Here is a 20,556-nt window from a genome sequence, read left to right as displayed (position 1 = left end):
GCCAGAAAACAGCAGTGATGACAGTTTAAAGGGAACTGTACGAAGAAGAAAACATCCAAAAAAAGGGAAAAGAAATCGCATGAATTCTTTTTCTCTTTATTGTATTAATGTCCCTCACAATGTGACATTAATACAAAAATAATAAACATTTCGGCGTCATAATGACATTAGAGACATTAACAGGTATGACTCCACTCAATAAGACAATAAGAAAAAGAAAAAGGGATAATACAAAATAAAAGGAAGGATAAAAAAAGTGTAGCTCACCTGCTGTATATTTGAACAGACTGAAAGAACTTCCTGTTTGGAGACTGTGTGGATACTTTGATGTAATATGTTTTTATTGCATAGCCGATTTGTGCGGTTACATAATCAGATTGAAAAACAGAAACTTGATGGGATTTCTAATCAGTTAATCTCTCAAATTTGAGCCAGCGGCGTGTGGCGGACAGAGGAGCTGGGGAAAAGGATTTTCTATCAAATTACCCGTCGTGAAGAACTTGTCTAGCGTTGAGCCAACATGTTCGTGACGCGACGACAGAAATAACCTTCATAGAAAGATAAATAGATTTAATCATCTCCCCTCCCTCTCAGGTCAGACGTGTCCTGTCAAAGACTAAAGCTGCTCTGGAAGTTGGGAACGAGAATAAAATCATTTTATATTTGGCTCTGAGTGCAGTTTAAACACTACGACAGTATATAAGGGTAAAACAAATCTGAATTTCTAAGATTTAAGTTGTGACAATGAGGAAAAACCACGAGTTATCACTTAGAGTACTGAAATTTCAACTATTCTTGACAATTCGATTTAACAGTTGACTAAAAATAAAAAAGTAGAAAAATCCTCTGATTTAATTCTTATGTGACACGAACACTGAAAGCTACACTTAATTCTCAAAATAAAAATAAGAATATTAATTATTAAAATATTATACTTCTTGACATTTTGACTTTAACTGTCAAAACATAAGGCTTAGTTCACATAAAAAATAAAAATAAAAAATAGTAAAATCCTCATTTATTTCTACTCGTGTGTGTACTGAAATTTCATATTTATTCTTTAAAAAATAAAAAGACAGAAAAAAAAAGAAATATCCACTGGTTTATTTTTCCTCTTATATATGACACAAACACTGAAAATTACACTTTATTCTCAAAATAATAAAAATAATAGTAAAATCCTCCTCTGATTTATATCCTCTCACATTAAGTCACGACTGAAATTTCTGATATATATTCTCACAAATAAAGAGGACAAAAAAAAAATCTTATTTCTTTCTATGCCTACAACAAATACTGAAATTTATAGATAGACAAGATCCTATTTTTCCTAATGCCTGTCACTAATAATGAGTTTAAATAAAGTTTGATTTTATTCCCGTTTTTATTCTCAAAAAGCAAAAATACAAAAAAAAAAACCTTCCTCCTGTTTGGCCCTAATGCGCTTCCGTACCTTGTGTCTTCGTCTCCGTTATTTGTGGGCAGAGTGAGACCTCTTGCCTGCCGCTCCGCCTCTTCCTATCTGTGCGCAGCTCCTCCTCCTCCCATTGGCTGCTCGGGTGTCTCAGACGCAGCGTGTAGTTCCGCCCAGAGTCACATCGAAATACTAGTTGAAGAGGCGAGGAAGCGGCAGGCTGGAGCGGCGTGTACTGCACACTGAAAAATACACTTATCGCCGTTTATATCCAACAATATACCCTCAGAGGAATTGACTGGAGCCCACCGGACACTTATTTTACCGACGAGGTGAGTCTCACATCCGTGTTTTCCCGTTTTTACCGCGTACAGATGTTCCCGATGCCACAGGAGATTATCTCTCCGCTCGCTGGATCTCCCAACCTGTTCACGCTGCTTTTTTTTTCCGCACATCGCCTCGTTTGTTGGCGGAATGGTGGCAGCCGATGTTGTGCCAATTAAAAACCACGTTGAAACAGCGGTGAATCCAGCGGTAGCGCTCCTCGATAAACCAGAGAGGTTCGGTTGTTTCCTAAAACCGCAGATAAATTGAATGGAGTTCGTCGCTGCTCCTCTCTGCCTCCACAGTGATGCGACACATCGGCTGTTTTCACGCCGTGTTTCTTCATTTTGTCAGCGCAGTTACGTCCTGGTAGTAGTTTGCTTCCTGTTACATGATGTCCCCTGTAAATAATAACTTATCCAACAGACATTTAATCAGGAAAACCGGGACAGTCACGATGCCTAACATCGAGAATTACAGGGCCAGAAGAGTGGCGAATTTATTACAGTGATTCAATACAAACTTAACACCTACAATCCCTGCAGGAATGCCTGTTAACCCTATATACAAGTGATACCAGGCCTAACTTCTGAACTCCTCCTTCAGAATAGTAATAAACAAGTTGTACTATTAGATTTATTTGAGGATTATTAATCAGATTTTCATGTTTTGCACATTAAAGCTGTGAGGCAGCCCCACAGCTGTGTGCGTGCTCTCACGCTGCCACTGCACATGATGCACCTTTTTATTCTGCACGTTTGTTGTCCAAACACTCTCCACAGTCTAGACTTTGCAGGCAAGATCCTTCATCATCATCATCATCATAATAATCAATCGGATCAATCACGCTGATGTAGCTGCAGCAGGTGTTCAGACGCCTCGTGATGGATGACAAAGTCACCGGCGGCCACGCGAAGGTCACACAGGTGGGAAGTGTGACAGAGTGGCATCAGGTGTCCCCCCTCCTCCCTCCCTCACTAAAAAATAACCATTGTCATCTCAGGGTGTATTTTAAAAGCTCCCCAGTAAAACTACCAGGAACAACATTGATGTCAAATTAAATGGAGTTACAGGAGATGTTCCACGAAGGAGAAGGTCGTCATAACCTTCGTAGACACACTGTGTGCGTGTCAAAGCCTTAATTCTGGTATCTGGTAGTTTTTAAGTTTCAATATGTGGTAGTTTCGTGTGTCGTGGGGTTGACTTCAGGTGGTCCTGTCTGTCTCCCCTCACCGGTGTCACGTGGTCCTTCAGGCTTGAACGGAGCTTACACAACAAACACCAAGCGGACATTTGTTGTCTCTCACAACACTCAGTCAGTAAAAAGGGGAAGATCCAGTGCATAGAGATCTGTTAGTGGATAGAGATCTGTTAGTGGATAGAGATCTGTTAACAAAGGGGCTGCCTTCTTGCAAGGTGGTCGTTAAACCGGTCTTGTTGGGTTGAAGGAGCAGGTGGTGGTGCAGTTTGAGGTTTACTGCCATGTCGTTGGTCTGGTTGATTATTACAGTGAAAGCCTGCTGCCTAACTGATGGGAGTGTCTCTGGTTGTTCATTAAGCCGAACGTTGTCCCTGCTGGGATCTTGATCAAGTTTTTTTTCTTCCCCTCCTCCTCCATCTTCCACAAGTGCTCTGAGAAAGTAAAACAAACGCACGTGAGCATCCAGAGCGAACACAGAGGCAGCTTCATGCAACAGTGCTGTGCTTTACGTTGCTTCAACACGACAAGGGAATGATGTCAAGTGGGTTTCCAAATGTCAAATGTCAAGACACCTTTTTTTTATTTTATTATGATGTACGCGTAATTTATTAGAGGGATTACAGAGTGCATAAAGAGTGAGACATGCTCTTGTGTGGAAGAGGGTTTCTTGCAGGATTGGAGGGGATAAATGTCAGGGAACAACGCTCACTGGAGAGATGCAGACAGTAATGATAATAATTAAGCCTCCGTGCTGACAGTCGGCCTCAGTGTTTCTGTGTCTGTTTGTTCTGCAGCCCCTCAGGGCAAAACCTAACCTGCGCCGGGACGTGGACGTTCACAGGGACCTCCTCTCATAATTGGAAACACCTCCTGTCGTCTTTAAGTCAGCGGTGTGCTGAGGCACTGAGTGTTTCTGGATGAAATCATGGTCACACCATATTTGACGTGTCTGTTTCTCAGTCTGACCCGCCTGCAGCTCTGGATGCTGCTGCTGAAGCTGCTGCTGTGTTTTTGTAACTGAGCTGCATCTGTAATTTAAGCTGTGCCAGGCCTACAGTTACAGCGCCAGGCCTCTGCACAGCAGCTTCGAGCTTTCGGAGCGAAAACAGCTGATTGCACACGCGCCTCTGTTCCAGGTGAGCGTCTTAAATTTCTCCCGAGCCGAACAGAGCAGCACATGCAAAGACGGTCTTTCTCTACTGCAGGATAAAACACTCTTTCTCGGCGTCGGCAAGTGAAATCAGCAGGTGGCACCGAGGAGAGGCAGAGCACAGGTGGGAGGCTTGTTGATCCAAAGTGTTGGATGAGAGCCAAGCCGGACCTCCGCATGCCCCGGACTGTCCTTCAGTGCCGCTGCTCATTTAGGGCCAGATATTTAAAGAGCCTCCCCCCCTTCATCAGCCTCTGCATACGTTTCTTCCTCTGTTCTTTTAAGTCCTTGGAAGGGTTGTCGTGGCACGTCTCTTTACTACAGCTCCTCCTTTTTAGAGTAAGAAAAACCTGCTTCTGCCGTATTACTGCTATTACATTGGTGTCATGAATGTGTGTGTGAGAGGAAGCATGAAAGAGGATGTTCCAGCTCTCCTCTGAGACAAATCCTAATTCGTCACAGATACAAATAAGCGAGCACATCGCACGCAAAGCTCTTCTTTTTTTTAAAAAAAAATCCAAACATGCAAAGCAGCATGCGACCATATTCACAGGCTCTCACAAATCCAGGGGACACCCAGGAGAGTGGAGTGGTTTAGTGGTTGTTACTGTGGCGGTGCCCTGGCAAGCCATCCTGCACGAAGCAGTTCAATTCAGACAGAGATGATGCGTAAAGTCCCAATCATCAAACCCTGGGTTCCCTGCTGAGTGTGTGTGTGTGTGTGTGTGTGTGTGCAGCTCAGCGTGAGTCGTGACTTGCATGTGTCACATGTGTAAACGGCGTGCTGCCGACTGATGCTCCCCTGAAAGTTGAGGACGACCAGGGAGCCCAGTGGAAGCTGCTGCGATGAGAAGAGAGTGACTTTATGTAAATGATGGTGAAAAAGGTCATTCGATTTCAGCGGCGCCACAAGCTGAGCCGAGGATGGGGAGGGTGGGTGGGGATGGAGGGGATGGATGTGAGGTGGAGGGGAGGCGGTAGGGGCCCCGTGGTTGCCAAGGACACCGCCGACCTCCACGGCGTGCTTTGACGAGGGAAGGCGCCAGAGGAGCTACCTCTGTGTTTCAGAGGGAGATTAAGTCGTCAGTCATCAGTCACTGTGACAGCCACGCCGGCCACATGGATGGCTCCATTAGCAGAGGCTGTGTTCCTGTGAGGCAACAGGCCTCCTCACACTGATTCATCGTGTTCACAGGCAGAGGTTCCTCTCTATCTCTGGGCACCAGGGCTCTCATGTCTCTGCTGTGTTAAAGTTTTATGGACGTGGTGTCTAATGTTTCCATCCAGCTTGTTGAGCCGAGTGTGTGTCTGTGTCTGTGTGTGTGTGTGTGTCTGTGTGTGTGTCTGTGTGTGTGTGTGTGTGTGTGAGAATGTGTCTCTGTGTCTCTGTGTGTGGGGTCTGTGTGTGTGTGTGTGTGTGTGTGTGTGTGTGTGTGGGGGGTGTGTGAGTGTGTGTTCTTGTACCGTCCTACATAGTGAGGACCAGAACCCGATTTTCACCAGCAGAGTGAGGACATCTTGGCCGGTCCTCACAACTTCAAATGGCCGTTTGAGGGTTAAGGTTTGGTCTTAAGGTAAAGGTTAGAATCAGGCTTAAGTTAAGGTTAGGGTAAGGGTAAGGGTCCAGGGAATGCATTATGTTAATGAAGTGTCCTCACAAAGATAGAAGTGCGTGCGTGCGTGCGAGTGTGTGTGTGTGTGTGTGTGTGTGTGTGTGTGTGTGTGTGTGTGTGTGTGTGTGTGTGTGTGTGTGTGTGTGTGTGTGTGTGTGTGTGTGTGTGTGTGTGTGTGTGTGTGTGTGTGTGTGTGTGTGTGTGTGTGTGTGTGTGTGTGTGTGTGATGGTGGCCGGGCTACACAGATGGTCTTGCTGCCGCCTCCACAGCTGTCCTTTGGCCAGTCTGACCGCGGTCTACAGATCCTGCTGAGCCTCCAGGACTCCGCTGTTCTGGAAACTTTGCCTGCTCACGTCAGCCAGCTGGGGCCCTGGACACACACACACACACACACACACACACACACAGAGCATCTCTCTTGCACTTTGTCTTTCTCTGTGCTGTCTGCTCAAGTGAGCATGGCAGAGGAAATCCCCACAGACTGAGCGGCAGCTAGCCTAGCGTGGCGGAGTAGGGGCAGGTACTCTGTTAGCAGCACTGAGTGCAGAGCCGACAGGCCCGGCCATTCACGCTTATTTATAGCCAGATACCAGGAGCAGCTCAGCCAGCCGGGCTCACACCTCGCTCTGACCTATCACAGCAGATTTATCAAGACTCATTTGCCTCTAAGCACCCCCCTTAGTGGTGGTGGTGGTGATATATATATTTTTCCCTTTTACCTCCCCCTCCCTCCACGTCTTCCTTTGTGTGAGACCTGCCTGTGCTAGTGCGTATTGATTTATTGATGATGTGTGTCATGTAGCCGCGGCTATCTGAAGTGCTGTCTGTATCGCCATTCTCTCAGTCGTCTGTTTATCATCATTTGAAAGGATGGCAGCGTATTATGTGCATGAAACACATCATTCATGAGTGTGTGTGTGTGTCGCAGCACATTATATTCTATATTGCCATTGTTCAGACCACTTAGATCCTGTTATGAAGAGCCATGAGTGTCTTGTTGTTGCAGGGCTGGATGAAGGGACCTAAAACCTTTTTATCATAATAAAATTATTACATTTACCTCAAAAGCACATAAGTGTGTATTATTTTGTCTTTGTCATTACACAGTATATAAAAACAGCTGAGGGTCCGTCACGCCTACACAGGTGTTCTCACTTTGTAATAAGTATATTACATGAATTTGGCATTTTTGTCTTAAGCAACACCAATATGAGAGAATTTATGGCATTAAGAGATTATTCTCTCTTTGTAAATGTTGGTTTACTGTCCAGTATTAGTTTCTAGTCCAATATAAGAGAGGATTGGGGGGATCAGAGTTAATGTTGAATAGCCAAACACACTCAAATCTTCAGGACCAAGTTAACTAATCTCAGCTTCACCAACGTATTCTGGACATGCGCTCAAAGGTTTCGGCCTCAGCTCATCTCACGACACTCACTCACAATCGATATATGCAGCTTGTTGCCGTGACCACCTCTTTACAAATACATGAAAACCGAAACACTACAATACAGGGAGCATGGAGGAACATGGGAGGGCTGACTCACATCCCAGCTGCGCCCACACACAAACACAAACACACACACACACACACACACACACAAGGCCTTTCACACACATTCAACATTCATAACTGCTATGTACACTTCCTTGTCTGACACAGGACTAATGGATAAACTGAGTTTCCAGTTTGTTGGTCCGAAACATCACTTCACCACCCAGTGGAAAATATGACTGCTGGTGTCTTGGTCTGTGTTTGTGCAGCCGCGGGAAGTTAGGACAAATAATTTTACAAACCGTAGAGCTGGAGAGAGAGAGTCTGAGACTCTCCGGCAACTGTACTCGTGTGAGAGGTGAAGCATCGCTGGTGATGCCGATAGATATGTGGTTATAAATCAATACAGTCAGATGCTCTGCTCTTTAATCCCATAAGACCATTAGCAGATAAAGTGGCCCCTCAAGGAATAATGTAATTCTTTAAAAGCCCTCGGAGAGCAGTGAGAGGGGTCTCACACTGCAGGATCAGAGGCGTGTTACTGTGTGTGTGTGTGTGTGTGTGTGTGTGTGTGTGTGTGTGTGGTGGTTACGTGCCTGTTTAAGCATGCATGTGTGTGTTTCTGTGAGTGCAACAGTGGCTGTCCCCAATCCTGCCTGAGTATGGAGGTCAGGGTTTGGGTGTGTGGAGAGCGGGGCCCCCCTTTTGGCAGGCAGATCAGTGCAGTGGCTGCTACGTGCCAGTGAGTATCTTTGCTGATGAGCCAGGCTTTTCTTCACACACACACACACACACACACACACACATGAAAACATTCAAGTGATGGACCATCAGCTTAGGATTTCCTCTATAAGAAGCTGCAGTTGCGCGGCTCATTATGTTTTGAAGAGACAAAGACGAGCACACTACGAATGAACATCATGACCCAGAAGACAAGGTCACCAGTCTCCACCCAGGCACAAATGCCATTAGATGTGTGTGTGTGTGTGTGTTATACCTTCACAGCAGCACCTGCGTTATTGTCCCTGTGTGTGTGTGTATAATATCCTACGTCCAGTCCAAGTTCAACCTCTCCAACATTTTTATCACTTGATCTTGAGTTATGGCCGGCCGGAGGCTCAGGATATTAAATGTGGTAGTGACAGAGTGAGTCTGCCTTCAGAATCGGTTTTTTTTTCCAAAGAGGGGATGAGTCAATTATAGTAATGCAGTATTTAGCATTTATTAGACCTTTTTAATCCTGCAGGGATCAAATACAGAGGTTGGTGTTTGAGGAGGAAGATTTGTTTCTCTTAATAACTGTCTTAAAATAGCCTCTCTGGCAGATCGAGTTGCATATCTCCCGTTTCCTTTTGTCTTTGCGACCAAAAAGACATTAGTTCTGCTTTGCCATCTCATCAGTGGTTGTGTGCGTTCAGTACATCCATCATGAGAACTTATACAGAGGGATGAGGACTGAAACCTGGTATTAAACAGGGCTAAATTATTAAAGACTGTAGTATTGATAAACTCTGACGCCGGACTGCAGAAATTACAAAAATAGATTTGCTATTTAATCGTGCTTCATAAATATTATCTTGCACCTCCGTGTGGAGTTAATTAAATTGAAATGTTAACGCTGTTTCTTAATTTGTAGAGTTTTTTTGATGCATCTGCTCCGGCGAAGTTTTCATTCTCGTGAACACAATATCTCAGTAACACTTCGCGGGAATCTCTTCAAATTCGGCACAAAACTCCACTTGGGCTCAGGAGTTTGGTGGTCAAAGGTTACAAAGCATGTTTTGGTCGTAACTCATTAGTCCATTAGGACATAATGATGAAGTTATGACAGCTTAAAGGTCAGCCTCACTGTTTCTGATTGGTATTTAACATCATACTTTGGTAACAGAAGGAAGATCTTATGTCACATTTGGTCGGATCCTGAATTGTTGACACTAATCTTGGATGTAAACTGATATCTGAGCGGTTGGTGGAGACGCACAATCGTGAGGTCGTTATTCAAGTTCTATTAAAAAAAATAAATAACAAAAGTGACAGATAAGAGAAGAGTACTGTGAAAGTAGCAGCTCAGTGTTGGTAAGAGCAGTAGTGCTGTTAAAATCCTAACAATGCCCATCTCCATTCACTCCTGGGCACGATCGTATCTCGACGCTTCCAAAGCCGACTGATTTCAGTTTAGGTTTCAAAACCAGAGGTGGATGTTGCTCCACATTTTGAGGTGAGCTACTGGATTAGAATAGACCGGTTTGATAGAGCCGTGACAGCGAGAGACATCAGAGAGATGTCTTATCATAGTTTTATGTCAGAAAAGAATCATCAGCGAGTATCAGGAGAACCTTAGAAGCTGTGAGGAGGATGATGGGGCCTCAGGAGAGCAAGCTGTCATTTAATTAAGTAGACGTGAAGCATGGGGAGTTGTGTGAGTGTGTGTGAGTGTGTGCTGTCTCTGTGCTCGTTCAGCTGTGTGTGCTTGCTGACAGTATCAGCAGGGGAGGCTCTCTGCTATAGGTCAGCGTTTCCATGATGGAAAACAAAAGAGCAAACGTCAGATCAGATTCCCTCGCCTCGCCTTCTTCCTGTCACCCAAGTTTGTTTTTGACCTGACGAAGGAGGTGGGGGCGGTGGTGTGGAGGGGCTGAAACACCAAACAAATGGATTTCCTTCTTCTAATTCTCTTACCAAACGGCCCGGGTTAGAGCAATAATCTGGAACTGAGCCATGTCACAGTCCATTAGCTTTACTCCGGCGGGATTGCTACCTCCGCAGACCGGGAACTGTAAACACAGACTTGGCCTCGTTACGAAAAGCTGGACAGAAATTTCTAGTAACGTTCCCCCGGATGGAAAAGTCTCCCAGTCTGAGAGCAGGGCCAACTGTGCTGGGATGAGTTGTCTCCGTGTGTTTGTAGCCGTGACAGGAAACCTTGCACATAAAGAAGGGCGGACATAGACGTGGGGCTGTTGGCGGAGGGGCACTATCTCTGGAATTTGTCCTGGCCTATTTTTCTGTAGTGATGTGATGCCCGGTGAAGTGCTGCCTGAACGCCGAGGCTCCACCGGAGGACAGGCATGCTCCTCTGTGATAGGAACTATCATTAGAATAATTTGGCTCTCAGAGAAAGCCGACAGGCAGAAAACACCATTTCCTCTCACTGGAATTGAGGCGCTAACTGCCAGTAGCTGTGTGCCAAATTAAGGGCCGGGTCTCTTGATGGACTCTGCCCGTTAAGGTATGTCCCAGCACCCATTAAAAGATAACTAGGGTTGTTAAACCTGGGCCCTATTGTGACATATTTTAGTGTCTAAATGGCAAAGCAGGTACAAAATGTTTTGGAATTGATCCACTAAGATTGTCTCGGCCTGCAGCTCAGCAATGGCTGCAACATAATGCTTTGGTGAAACTGCACCTGATCAGAGTGTGTCCACCAAAAGAGCTTGTTTTTGCTTCTGACGGGCTCAAGTGTCTGACAGCATCATGGAAAAGATCCACACAGAGATAGACCTGGAAGATCCTCTTTGTTTAAACAGACACAGCTGTTCTATCACTCTCCTCGAAGCCACCAAACTCCATTGACAAAACCAGAAACTTTACCCCACAGGAGCTGCTGGTCGAGCGCTGCCCGTGTTGGTCGGTTGGTTTGAGTTACTGAGTTACTGTGCAGCATAAACCTCTGAAGCAGCCAAATACATATGATGGAAACACTGAAGCCTGGGCAGCTACAGTGGTGGCGGCAATGTCAAGAAATAATAAATAATTTCTGTTTGAACCGCAGCGTTTTTCATAATTCATGGTCAGATTCTTTTTACCGTAAGTCAACAGAAATACATGGTTTGGCGTAAAGCGCTAATATCAGCTTAAGCAAGCTACTTTTTCAGAACTGCGATGTGTTTGTGCCACCGGAGAACCAAACGTTCATCTAAATTCATGGAAGTGTTGGACTGCTTTTCAAGCAAGAAAACGAAAAATCATCCTTTAAGTAGAGCTTGATCAGCTTCAAAGGATAGTCTGATGTTTAATGTAAATGTGATAAATAAACCATAATGTTTTTAAATGAATAAACTGGTGATATGTGTCGTGGGGGGAAAAGAGCAAAGACGCATATTGAGAATTAAAGTCAGACCTAATGATCTGGATAAAATCAAGCAGAGTCACACTTTGGGAAACCATACAGATGTTTTATCACCCCGCCATCTTTGCTGCAAACCTCCTCCTGCTGCAGAGGGTGACGGTGTGTGGACAGTCGAGAGATTTCTGCTTCATATCACCATGGCAATGCGTCCGACGGCTGAGACGGCGTCTCCATAGAGACCCAGATGTGGGTTAATGCGAGGTCACCACGGTGGCATTTACTTTGGTCAACCTCAACCCAAGAGGTCAGAGTCGAAGCGTCGTCGCCATGATGTTGAGCGATGATGAGAGCGGGTGACTCTGAAGGCACAGGTTGCCATGGCGACGGAAAGAGGAAAGAGGAAAGAGGCCTAATTGAAGGGGCTAAAGGGAGGGTCGGCGTCACAGCTGGGCTTTTAGTCGTCCATCACGCCGCCTGCCCAGACTTCCTGACGACCCAAGGTGAGATGGAGATGGATGGACAGACGGGGAGAGAGTGCATACAGTGGAGGAGGAGGAGGAGGAGGATGTGGGAGGGAGGCAGGCAGGCAGGAAAAGTGGGGGGAGGAGGAGAAGGGGATGTGTTCATCGATCACTCAGCGCCGTCTGCTGACATGGCAGCTACAGGACTCCTTTTTGTTGGCAGGGACGCCATATATCTATCTACTGTAGGTGTTTTGGCACACGCCTCTGTATCCATGCATCCGGCGCCTGCGGCTCAGCGCTGAGGTAAAGGTCCTCTCTCTCCTCGCAGCCGTAGAGATTGGACGATGTGTGTGTGTGAGGCAGGCAGCAGTGCCTGCCAACAAGAGAGGAGTGGGGGAGGGATGCTAAATAAGTTATCTAGTTATTAAACTGACAGATTTCAACATGTTGTTTTTTTTTTTCTATTGAAGTAATTGTGTGAGATTTGAAAACTTCCCGCTCTCCCGGAGACAGCGCTGACACTAAGCTACAGCGAAGGCAGACCTTTGCTGCTTAGAAAGGGCCTCATGTGGTTTTCCTCTGACACAATTTGCTCCCGCTGTCGTTTGTTCATCCAGCACAGCCCCCCCCCACCCCCCTTGTCCCTCGCCGTGTGGCATGATATTTAGCGCCGAGATGAGGCCCCGCTGGCAGCTACACGCCGCGCAGGGAAAATGGACCTGACGAAACAGATGAGGGAAGTCATGTGTGAGAGCCAGCATGTATATCGCGTGTTAGTCCGTCTGCAAACCGAGATGGTTTGCGAGGACGATCCGGCACAACAGACTCTTGCTGTCGAGGCTGGAGGCGCTCGTTCTACATCATCACTTCTCTCAGTCCTCCCCCCATCTTCATCCACATTAATGGTATGGTGTGAATATGGGACAAAGCCTGTAAGCTGCACAGATTGCAAATGGAATTTCCCTCCTGTCATCCGGGACTACTACAGATTTTCTGTTCCAATTACACTAAGCTTTGCTGCCATATCGAGACAGTTTGCACGGCCCATTTGAGTCCCAGTGATTGTCGGGGGGGTTAAATGCCGCTGGATGCACATGTTTTGAGCTCAACTTGATCGGTTCCTCTCTCTTTTTCCCCACATCTCCTTGCCTCACATCTGTCCCTTGGGGCTAGCCCAGTTTAGAATAAACATCGGCAACCAGCTTTGTCTCTATGGCAACAGCTGCGCATGCTGAACAGTACAACAGGCGTGCAGTAGGTAGGGAAGGGCGGCGACGGTGGTGGTGGTGGTGGTGGATGTTGTTAAATGGGATCTGGTGCTCTTTCAGGCGATTCTGATGCAAGGTGAAACGGGTCCCCTGCGATCTGTTCAGAGCCCCCAGGGGACACGTCTTTCTTTCAGGAGGGAACCAAAGGATGAAGCGCAGGACGATGGAGGGGAAGTGATGGTGGCTAGTTGCCCGGGTAACCCAGTATGAGGGGGTCAGTGGGGTTGGGCTGTTGAAGCCACCCAGTCGGCCTGTCAGTTGGTTTAAGCTCACCCTGACCCCGTCTCCCTTAACACCTCGATTACCCGGCTCGCCTGCTACAGTTAAAGCAGCTTTTGCCTCCCTCCCACTCTCTGTGACAGCCTGAGGAAGTGTTGGATTGATCCGGCCAATACGCTCAAGCACGCAGAGTATTTGTTTTTCTTTTTTCCTTGTTCACTTGTCTAAATATTATTTAGTTCCACCATTGAGCCGGATTTGTCAGCAGGGATTTTACCCAGCATGTTTTCACTCCCCATGCTGATGGCTGAGTAACACTCCATGTTTCTGCTGTTTTTTTTTTTTTCTGACTGTTTTATGTAATTTAGGGATTGCGCTCAGTTGTACCCATCTGCTTCCCGGGTTGTTTCCAAGCAAGGTGCAATCTGTTGCCAAAGCAGGATGTCCTTTGACCTGATTCATGTGTCAACAGGCAGCTGTGTGCTCCAGGGACGTCCAGGCAGAGTCGTGGGCGCTGAGATAAACTCTGTATAGTAACAACAAACATAATTCTGCGTGACATTGGTGGTTTGTGCATTCATTTGGAGGGATCGTTGAGCGGATGTGTAATAGTTGGAGCGCTGAACTACTGCATGAAAACTGGGAGGAGAGGAAGAGGTAGTGGGAGAGCATGTGGACCCATAATTTATTATAACGCAGCGCGGCGAGACGTTTCATTACCGACCATTCAAGGAGCATATGAAGCCGTTCATATGAGACTAGTGCAGTGTAGTTGACTCACGTCATCAATAAGCCTGAGAATTATATAGAACCGCATCAGTTTTTATTTCTCGTGTCCACGTGTGACCTCTTTCTCTCCTCACGGGGGAGAACAGTAAACATTATTGAATCATTGCCAAACCCTCAAAAAATGAGATCGAGCTCTAGTTACCAGATATATGTCATAACCTAGATCTATAACCAACCCACACGTCCTATTGTATCACTGGCCTATATGTGGCTCTACAGGGGCGGTAATCACAGTTTCCTTCTGTACTCTTGGCTTAATCTGGCTGGATTGAACCCTCTGGGTCTGTCTGACGGGGTTGACCACCTTCTCTGATGTCTTTGATTACTTGAAATGACTAAACTCCTGAATACAGCGTTAGCCTAGCCTTAATCTGGACAGACAATTAGGTTGTTGGATTATAAACAAACACTTATTAGTGATACACAGCAGATCTTTGCTACCACAATCACAAGAGCAACACACATAAATCCCAGTAAAAAAAGGAGGAAGTCATAAATTTGACTGATGGTTTTTATCATGTCTGATTTTAGGGGGTGTTTCTCACCCCTTCTCACCCCCTACCTCCCCCCCCCCCCCTCCATGAGCTTTGTCAGGCTAAACTGCTGGTAGCACAGACATGTCTCAACGTCATCATTGCCGATACCTCCCCTCATCGTGTCTCTCCACCCCTGAAGGTTATCTGATATCAGCATCTCAAGGTCGTTCCAGAGGGGGTGGGGGTGGGTTGGCTCTGACTCAGGTAGTGATCGTAGCCGCTCCTCCACATGACCATCCGCTGCCCACTAGTGTTTGCCCTTGCTTCCTGTTCATTTATTTGTTAGCATTTTGTGCATCGTGCTCTGATAAATGCAGTAAGGCTGTTTGCGGTGCGGTGCAGGCGGCTTTGGCTTTGTCTTCCAGTTGTAAGCGTTGACCTAGAAGAGGCATGGGCTCCATCTGCTGTTATGTGCAACATGAGCCACTCTCCCGGGCTCCGCCAGGTAATTCAACACCACTTCCTGTCCTCACCTTGTCCAAACAGGCAAGGTACCATTTCAGGGAAAGCAGAGGAGGGGGACATTTTGTTCAATAATTATGTGCAGGGACAAACGTCTGACTTCAAGGGGAAAACAAATGAGGTGGGCTTTAGGGCTTCTTGTTAAGCCTGGCCTTATCTATCTCGGCGTGTGCGTGCTTGTTTGCACACCATCTGTGTGAACTGGAAGTGTGACCTTTGTCTGAGAACTGATGGAGGAAACGGCCTGCGTCCCCTCCCCGGCCGGCTCTAGTGTCCTCATATACGCCAATGTGGAGAAGGACTGCAACTGATTTTCATTTTGAATTAATCTGTTGATTATTTTCTCACCTGGTTGTTTGGTTTAGAAAAAATGTCAGAAAATTGTGAAAGAAGGTCTCAACGTGTTTCCTGAACCCCAAGATGACGTCCTGAAATGTCCACAACCCAAAGATCTTCAGCTTTACTGTCGCAGAGGACTAACGAAATCAGAAAACATTACATTTAAGAGGCTGAAATCAGAATTTTGACATTTGTTTTTCCCCTCCGACGATGATGGTTGACAAAGAAATGATTATTTGATGAATTGTTGCAGCTCTACTGTGGATTCAAGAGGAGGAAGAGAGTGATGGAGAGACAGACAGAGACAGATAGATACTGTTAGGAATGGATTTGTGACTTTGCTACCTGCCGCCTCCTCCTTCAACCCCAAACTAATCAATTTGCACAGGATGAGTAGGTTGTGTTGCCATGAACTGCACCTCGCGCTGAAAAGGATTAGTTGATTAATTGATTAGTCCGTCAATCTTTTAAGTCGCCATTCGAACAGAACTGTTGCTCCCTGTTTCTGAAATGTGAGAATTTGCTGTTTTATTCTGTTTTATATCCAAGTAAGCTGAGTTTGGATGTTTCACCTCAGACTTAAAGAAGTTGTAATGACCTTTTATGCTATGTTCTGACAATTTAAGGCACTTTAAACCAGTAGTTTACTGGTTTTACTGCCTTCAGAAGCTTAAATTCAAGCCCCACCACCACAGGAAAAGTAAATTAGATTGACAGTACTGGGCTTTTAAAACCACAGATCTAAACAATCAATCAAATGATAATAAAAAGGTTATTGGATGCAGCAGACAGAACATGATTCAGGCATGTATCCAGACGTCCTCCGTCAGTTCTGAAGGTCATTTGAAAAGTGGGATAGAAAAATAGACCTAATCATTGTGACATCTTTGCTTGAGTGTAACGTTTCCTCTTTCTCTTCTTGGACAGAGTGGTTTTACAGCGACGAGACAGGAAGATGGATGAGCTGCAGGATGTACAGCTGACTGAGATCAAGCCGCTGCTGACCAACAAGGTGAGCGACGTGCCGCCGGGGCAACAGGCACGCCCACACATTCAAGACTGAAAAGAATGTGGTGCACTCTTAAAGTGAATGAGCACCCCGTATGGCCCCACCAGGCAAATACATACGCTAATATACCAGGCATGCACGCACTGCAGTCCCGTTCATCAAAGTGAATTATTCATATCAAGCTCGACTGTCGAGAGGGAAAAGAAAAGAAGGGAGAGAGCAACTCGGTAGGAAGAAATTGGTTGTAGACAGAGTGAGGCAAGAGAGAGGAGAGGAGAAGTGAGGCGTATAGACACCCAGAGAGGCAGAAAAGACAGTCGGGCAAGTACGAAGAGAGATCAAAGGCAAAGCTGGAAGAAACTCATCTCTTTATTTCTGAGAGCTTGAAAGATTCCAGCGAGTGAACGCCTGCGAAAACAGAAGGAAGTACGGAGAGGAAAAAAAAAAACACTCAGTGGCAGATCAAAGCTCTTCCCGTCCTCTTCTGGCCTCCTCCTCCTCCTCCTCTTCCTCTTCCTCCTCCTCCTCTTCCTCTTCGTGGCTCCATCTCAACAGCTGATTAGAAAGAGGGCGTGTCTGCGGATACACAGGAGTGTTTTGTTCTCCCCCCCAGGCGACTGTCACACACAGTCAGGGGGGTATCCTGCCTCGGAGGGGAGGGGAGGGGAGTAGTGAAGGATGGATGGGGGTGGGGGGCTGAGGGGATTGCGTCACCGTCGGCGGTGGGTCTGAGGAGCAAGCTGGAGCGCGGAGCTGCGTAAGGTAGATGTCACCTGTGAGGTGACGGTGCCGGATGAGCGTACATCCTAAAGATCATCTGAATGAAGAAGACTGGCACTGACCTCTCACTCCACCTAGTGGTCGGCTCATTAAAAAAAAAAGAGACAAACAAGGAGTCGTAAACCTTTTTGAAGATGTTTCCATGCAGATATTCCGTTTATGAACATGCCGCCAGTCTGCAGCGGCAAAGGTCGACTTCAAAATAAGAGAGGGAAAAGATGGGTAACTTTCTGTCCAGTGCAACAGTTGGCATCTTTTGGATTATTTGAAGAAATGAACACTAGGACAGCACTTTAATCACACTTTTAATATTGCCACACAGGCGTTTCAGGCATGACGCCCTTCTTCAGCGTGTGTTCTGGCATTGTCGCCATAAATATACAGCTATTATTAACCAGCGGGGTTAATAATAGTTGACCGCAACAGGCACAAAAAACACAACCCAAATGTGGGAGCTACGACCTCTACAGACACAGAGCCTCCTGATGTAAGAGTTTAAAGCAGGAGAAAGCCACTAAATGTTATAAATCAGACTCTCTGGCTTTGATGAAGGAACTTTGAGAACAGACCGTAAACTTGTTTCAGGTTATCCTCCTCATAGTAATGTAATAAGAGCTCTTCCTGTACGTCTCTACGATACTTCAGCACCTCAGAACGGCACTGCAGCCGTGGAATAATGTAGACGTTTGGCTAGAAACATGTTTCTGCCATGATTTCTGCTGCTTTGCCATCTCGGTAAAAGAAGACAGGGATGGCTCTATGTCCACCATCTGCCTCTACACCCGATCCCACGAGATTTCCTCTCTGTTGTTTTGCCCACTGTCACTTTGATTACCATTTATTTTGTACGTTCCTGCTGCCTGAATAAAGACAAAACACCAACACAGACGATACTCTCTGTTCCATTACTTATGTGTGAAGAATTTAGTAATTATGAAAACTTGTTTTTTTCCACTGTTATCTTTACCTGTAAGTAGTAGCATTAGTTGATTATTCGTCTGATTTATTGTCTCAAAGTGACATCGACCAACAGTCTGAAACCCAAAGATATTCACTTTACAATGATAGAAAACAGAGAAAAGTGGCAAATCTTCACCTTTTTTTGGGGTATTTTTACTTGAAAAGTAACTCAAGCCATTACTTGATTTTCAAAATAGTTTCCAAATAATTTTCTGTCAATCAACTAATCGTTTAATCGACTGATAGGTTCATCAGTTGCCACAGTTTGGACCAGTAACCATCCATAAACAACAGATCTGTAACACGCTCCGTTTTCTGGGCACAGTTGTGACATGATTGTAGTTTGTAGCTTAACGTTTAATAACCAGAAGTTCTTAAGAGCCTGTAAAAAAAGTGTGACACCACCAGATTTACTCACACATGTGTACCGCGAGCACACCGGCACTGCAGCACCGTCCATGAATGAACCAGGTCTGGACAGTACGGCCTAAAATTCACATTTCTTCTGCTGTTCCTGTCGCCTCTTTATTCCTGTGACATGTTTCACACAGTGCAGACGTGTTTTAACAACATTTCTCTACAAAAAGCCCTCAAGTATCGAGATCTTCTGAGGAACCGCTTTTTCATTTTACGCAATAAAATCAAGCAGCACAAATGAATGATAATAAAAACAGACTGGAGCTTTCTTCTCATCGTCTCACTTTTCACACCACGTCCATACCCACTCCTCTCCTCCTCCTCCTCCTCCTCCTCCTCCTCCTCCTCCCTGTTGTGTGCAGCGTTTTCAGACATTTCTCTTTGGTTCCAAACAAAGCAGCAGGCTGACGACAACTAATCCTGTGAGAAATCTTCTGACAACTTTTTTTTTTTGTTGTTGTTCGAGCTAAATGAGGAACTCTACCTGTCAGCACAGTACAGTCAAAGCTGAAATTCATACCAAAGTGCTTTCTGTGCCGTTTATATCGTCCACCACTGGAACGAAGTGTAATTCATACTATCATCATTGGTTTTACACATAGAAACGTTGCATGTACGAGGCTCTGCTATATTTTAACACCCCTCTTTCATTTTTCTTTGCAGAATGCGCGCAACTTTCAAGACTTCGACTGCCAGGTGAGTGTTGCTCTCTGCTTCTATTCGAAGCCTTGCTGTGCCATTAATAGAGGAGATGCTTTATGTCAGCAGACGGGGGTTGGGGCGTTAGGACACGGCTCACACCCCTCCTGCTGAACCCATTTGTTTTCTTGCCCCACATCTGAGCGTCGTCGCAGGCAACATCCAGTTTTACTGCCTGCTGGAGAAATGCAGGCTTTTTTTTTGTAATAAATATGAATCGGCGAGGGTCATACTGGCGCCACCGTGCTGGTCGTTAGACTCTCAAGGTGACAGCGTTTGAATGCTTTTGTAATACACAGTTTTTGCCTGGCTTGTTCTCCTAGTTTGTCCTTTTGCGGCCGTGGAGAGGAGGGCAAAGGTCACATGAGAGGGAGGAACCACAAGGACGCCACCTGAGTCTATACAGAAAACAATACTGACGAGATTTAGCGAGATGTTTCTTGGAAAAATGAAACTTCTTGGCTGGTTGTTGTCGTTTTCACACCATCTGTTGACAGTTGGAGCCGAGCTCAGGATCCGCCCTGTAAAGATTTAGAGGTTAGCAGCGCGTTTGGGAGTCACAGCTGGATCACCCATGCTGATGCTCATGCATACATGAACAATTCTCACACTGTTTTTTTTTTTAGGAGAGTGTCTATGTGCACCTTGGCGAAAAGGCTGTTTCCACCTGGAGCACTTCTGCAGTCTGAATAATGATCATGATGGTTGAATGGTTTGAATCCCACGTGTATTAGTAAACTATTAGTATTATTATCAGTTTTCATCATAGATTGGTCAGGATTAGGAAAAGATTGTGGTCATTGAACACAAAATATTCTCTTTCCAACATCCTCCAGTATAAGCAGATAGCATCTGTCTTTTTTTTATTCTCAAATGTTATTTTTTGGTAATTCTGTCACTTGACAGCGGAGAGAGAGAGAGAGAGAAGCAGGAAATGTGGGGAAAGAGAGAAATCGAGCAATCACAGAGCTGTTAATTGATTAATGTGAGGCCGGGCTTCCTCGTGACCCAGCAGACCCCACAGTGGACCACTGACACCCGATGTGAGTCAGACTGGGGACTTTGTCAACCATTTCTCTCTCCATTAAAGGTAAAATGCTATAAAAAATGAGATTAAGTGGATTTTTTGGAATTGTACAGTGCTTTAGGACCAACATCCGGCTCAGTTTAGTTGAAAACATACTCGTCAAGTTGGGTACGAGGTCCAGTACTGCATACAGAGACTTTTTACTGGACTTCTACTCCATGTAGTCCACGACATACTGCCCTTCTGTAGTGCTGTGCAGATGTATCCCACAGTGCATGGTGACTGACCAATCACTCTATACCATAGTATTCTAAGTGTTT

General features: G+C 45.7%; 1 protein-coding gene across 2 annotated transcripts in view; it reads left to right on the top strand.

The window, feature by feature from the left end:
• Nucleotides 1-1,642: 1,642 nt before the first annotated feature.
• ndrg3a (ndrg family member 3a) overlaps nt 1,643-20,556 on the top strand; it is a 36,238-nt gene continuing 17,324 nt past the window's right edge. The window contains exons 1-3 of one of the 2 annotated variants that reach the window (XM_070844231.1): nt 1,643-1,746; nt 16,272-16,356; nt 19,174-19,206. In XM_070844231.1, coding sequence (XP_070700332.1) covers nt 16,300-16,356; nt 19,174-19,206 — 90 coding nt within the window. In that variant the 5' untranslated portion in view covers nt 1,643-1,746; nt 16,272-16,299. The remainder of the gene's footprint in view (nt 1,747-16,271; nt 16,357-19,173; nt 19,207-20,556) is intronic. The other variant, XM_070844239.1, reaches the window with a different exon arrangement.

This window comes from Pempheris klunzingeri, chromosome 2 (genome assembly GCF_042242105.1).
Source record: "Pempheris klunzingeri isolate RE-2024b chromosome 2, fPemKlu1.hap1, whole genome shotgun sequence".
In the NCBI taxonomy this organism is placed as follows: Eukaryota; Metazoa; Chordata; class Actinopteri; order Acropomatiformes; family Pempheridae; genus Pempheris; species Pempheris klunzingeri.
This window is presented reverse-complemented; position numbering and strand designations above follow the sequence as displayed.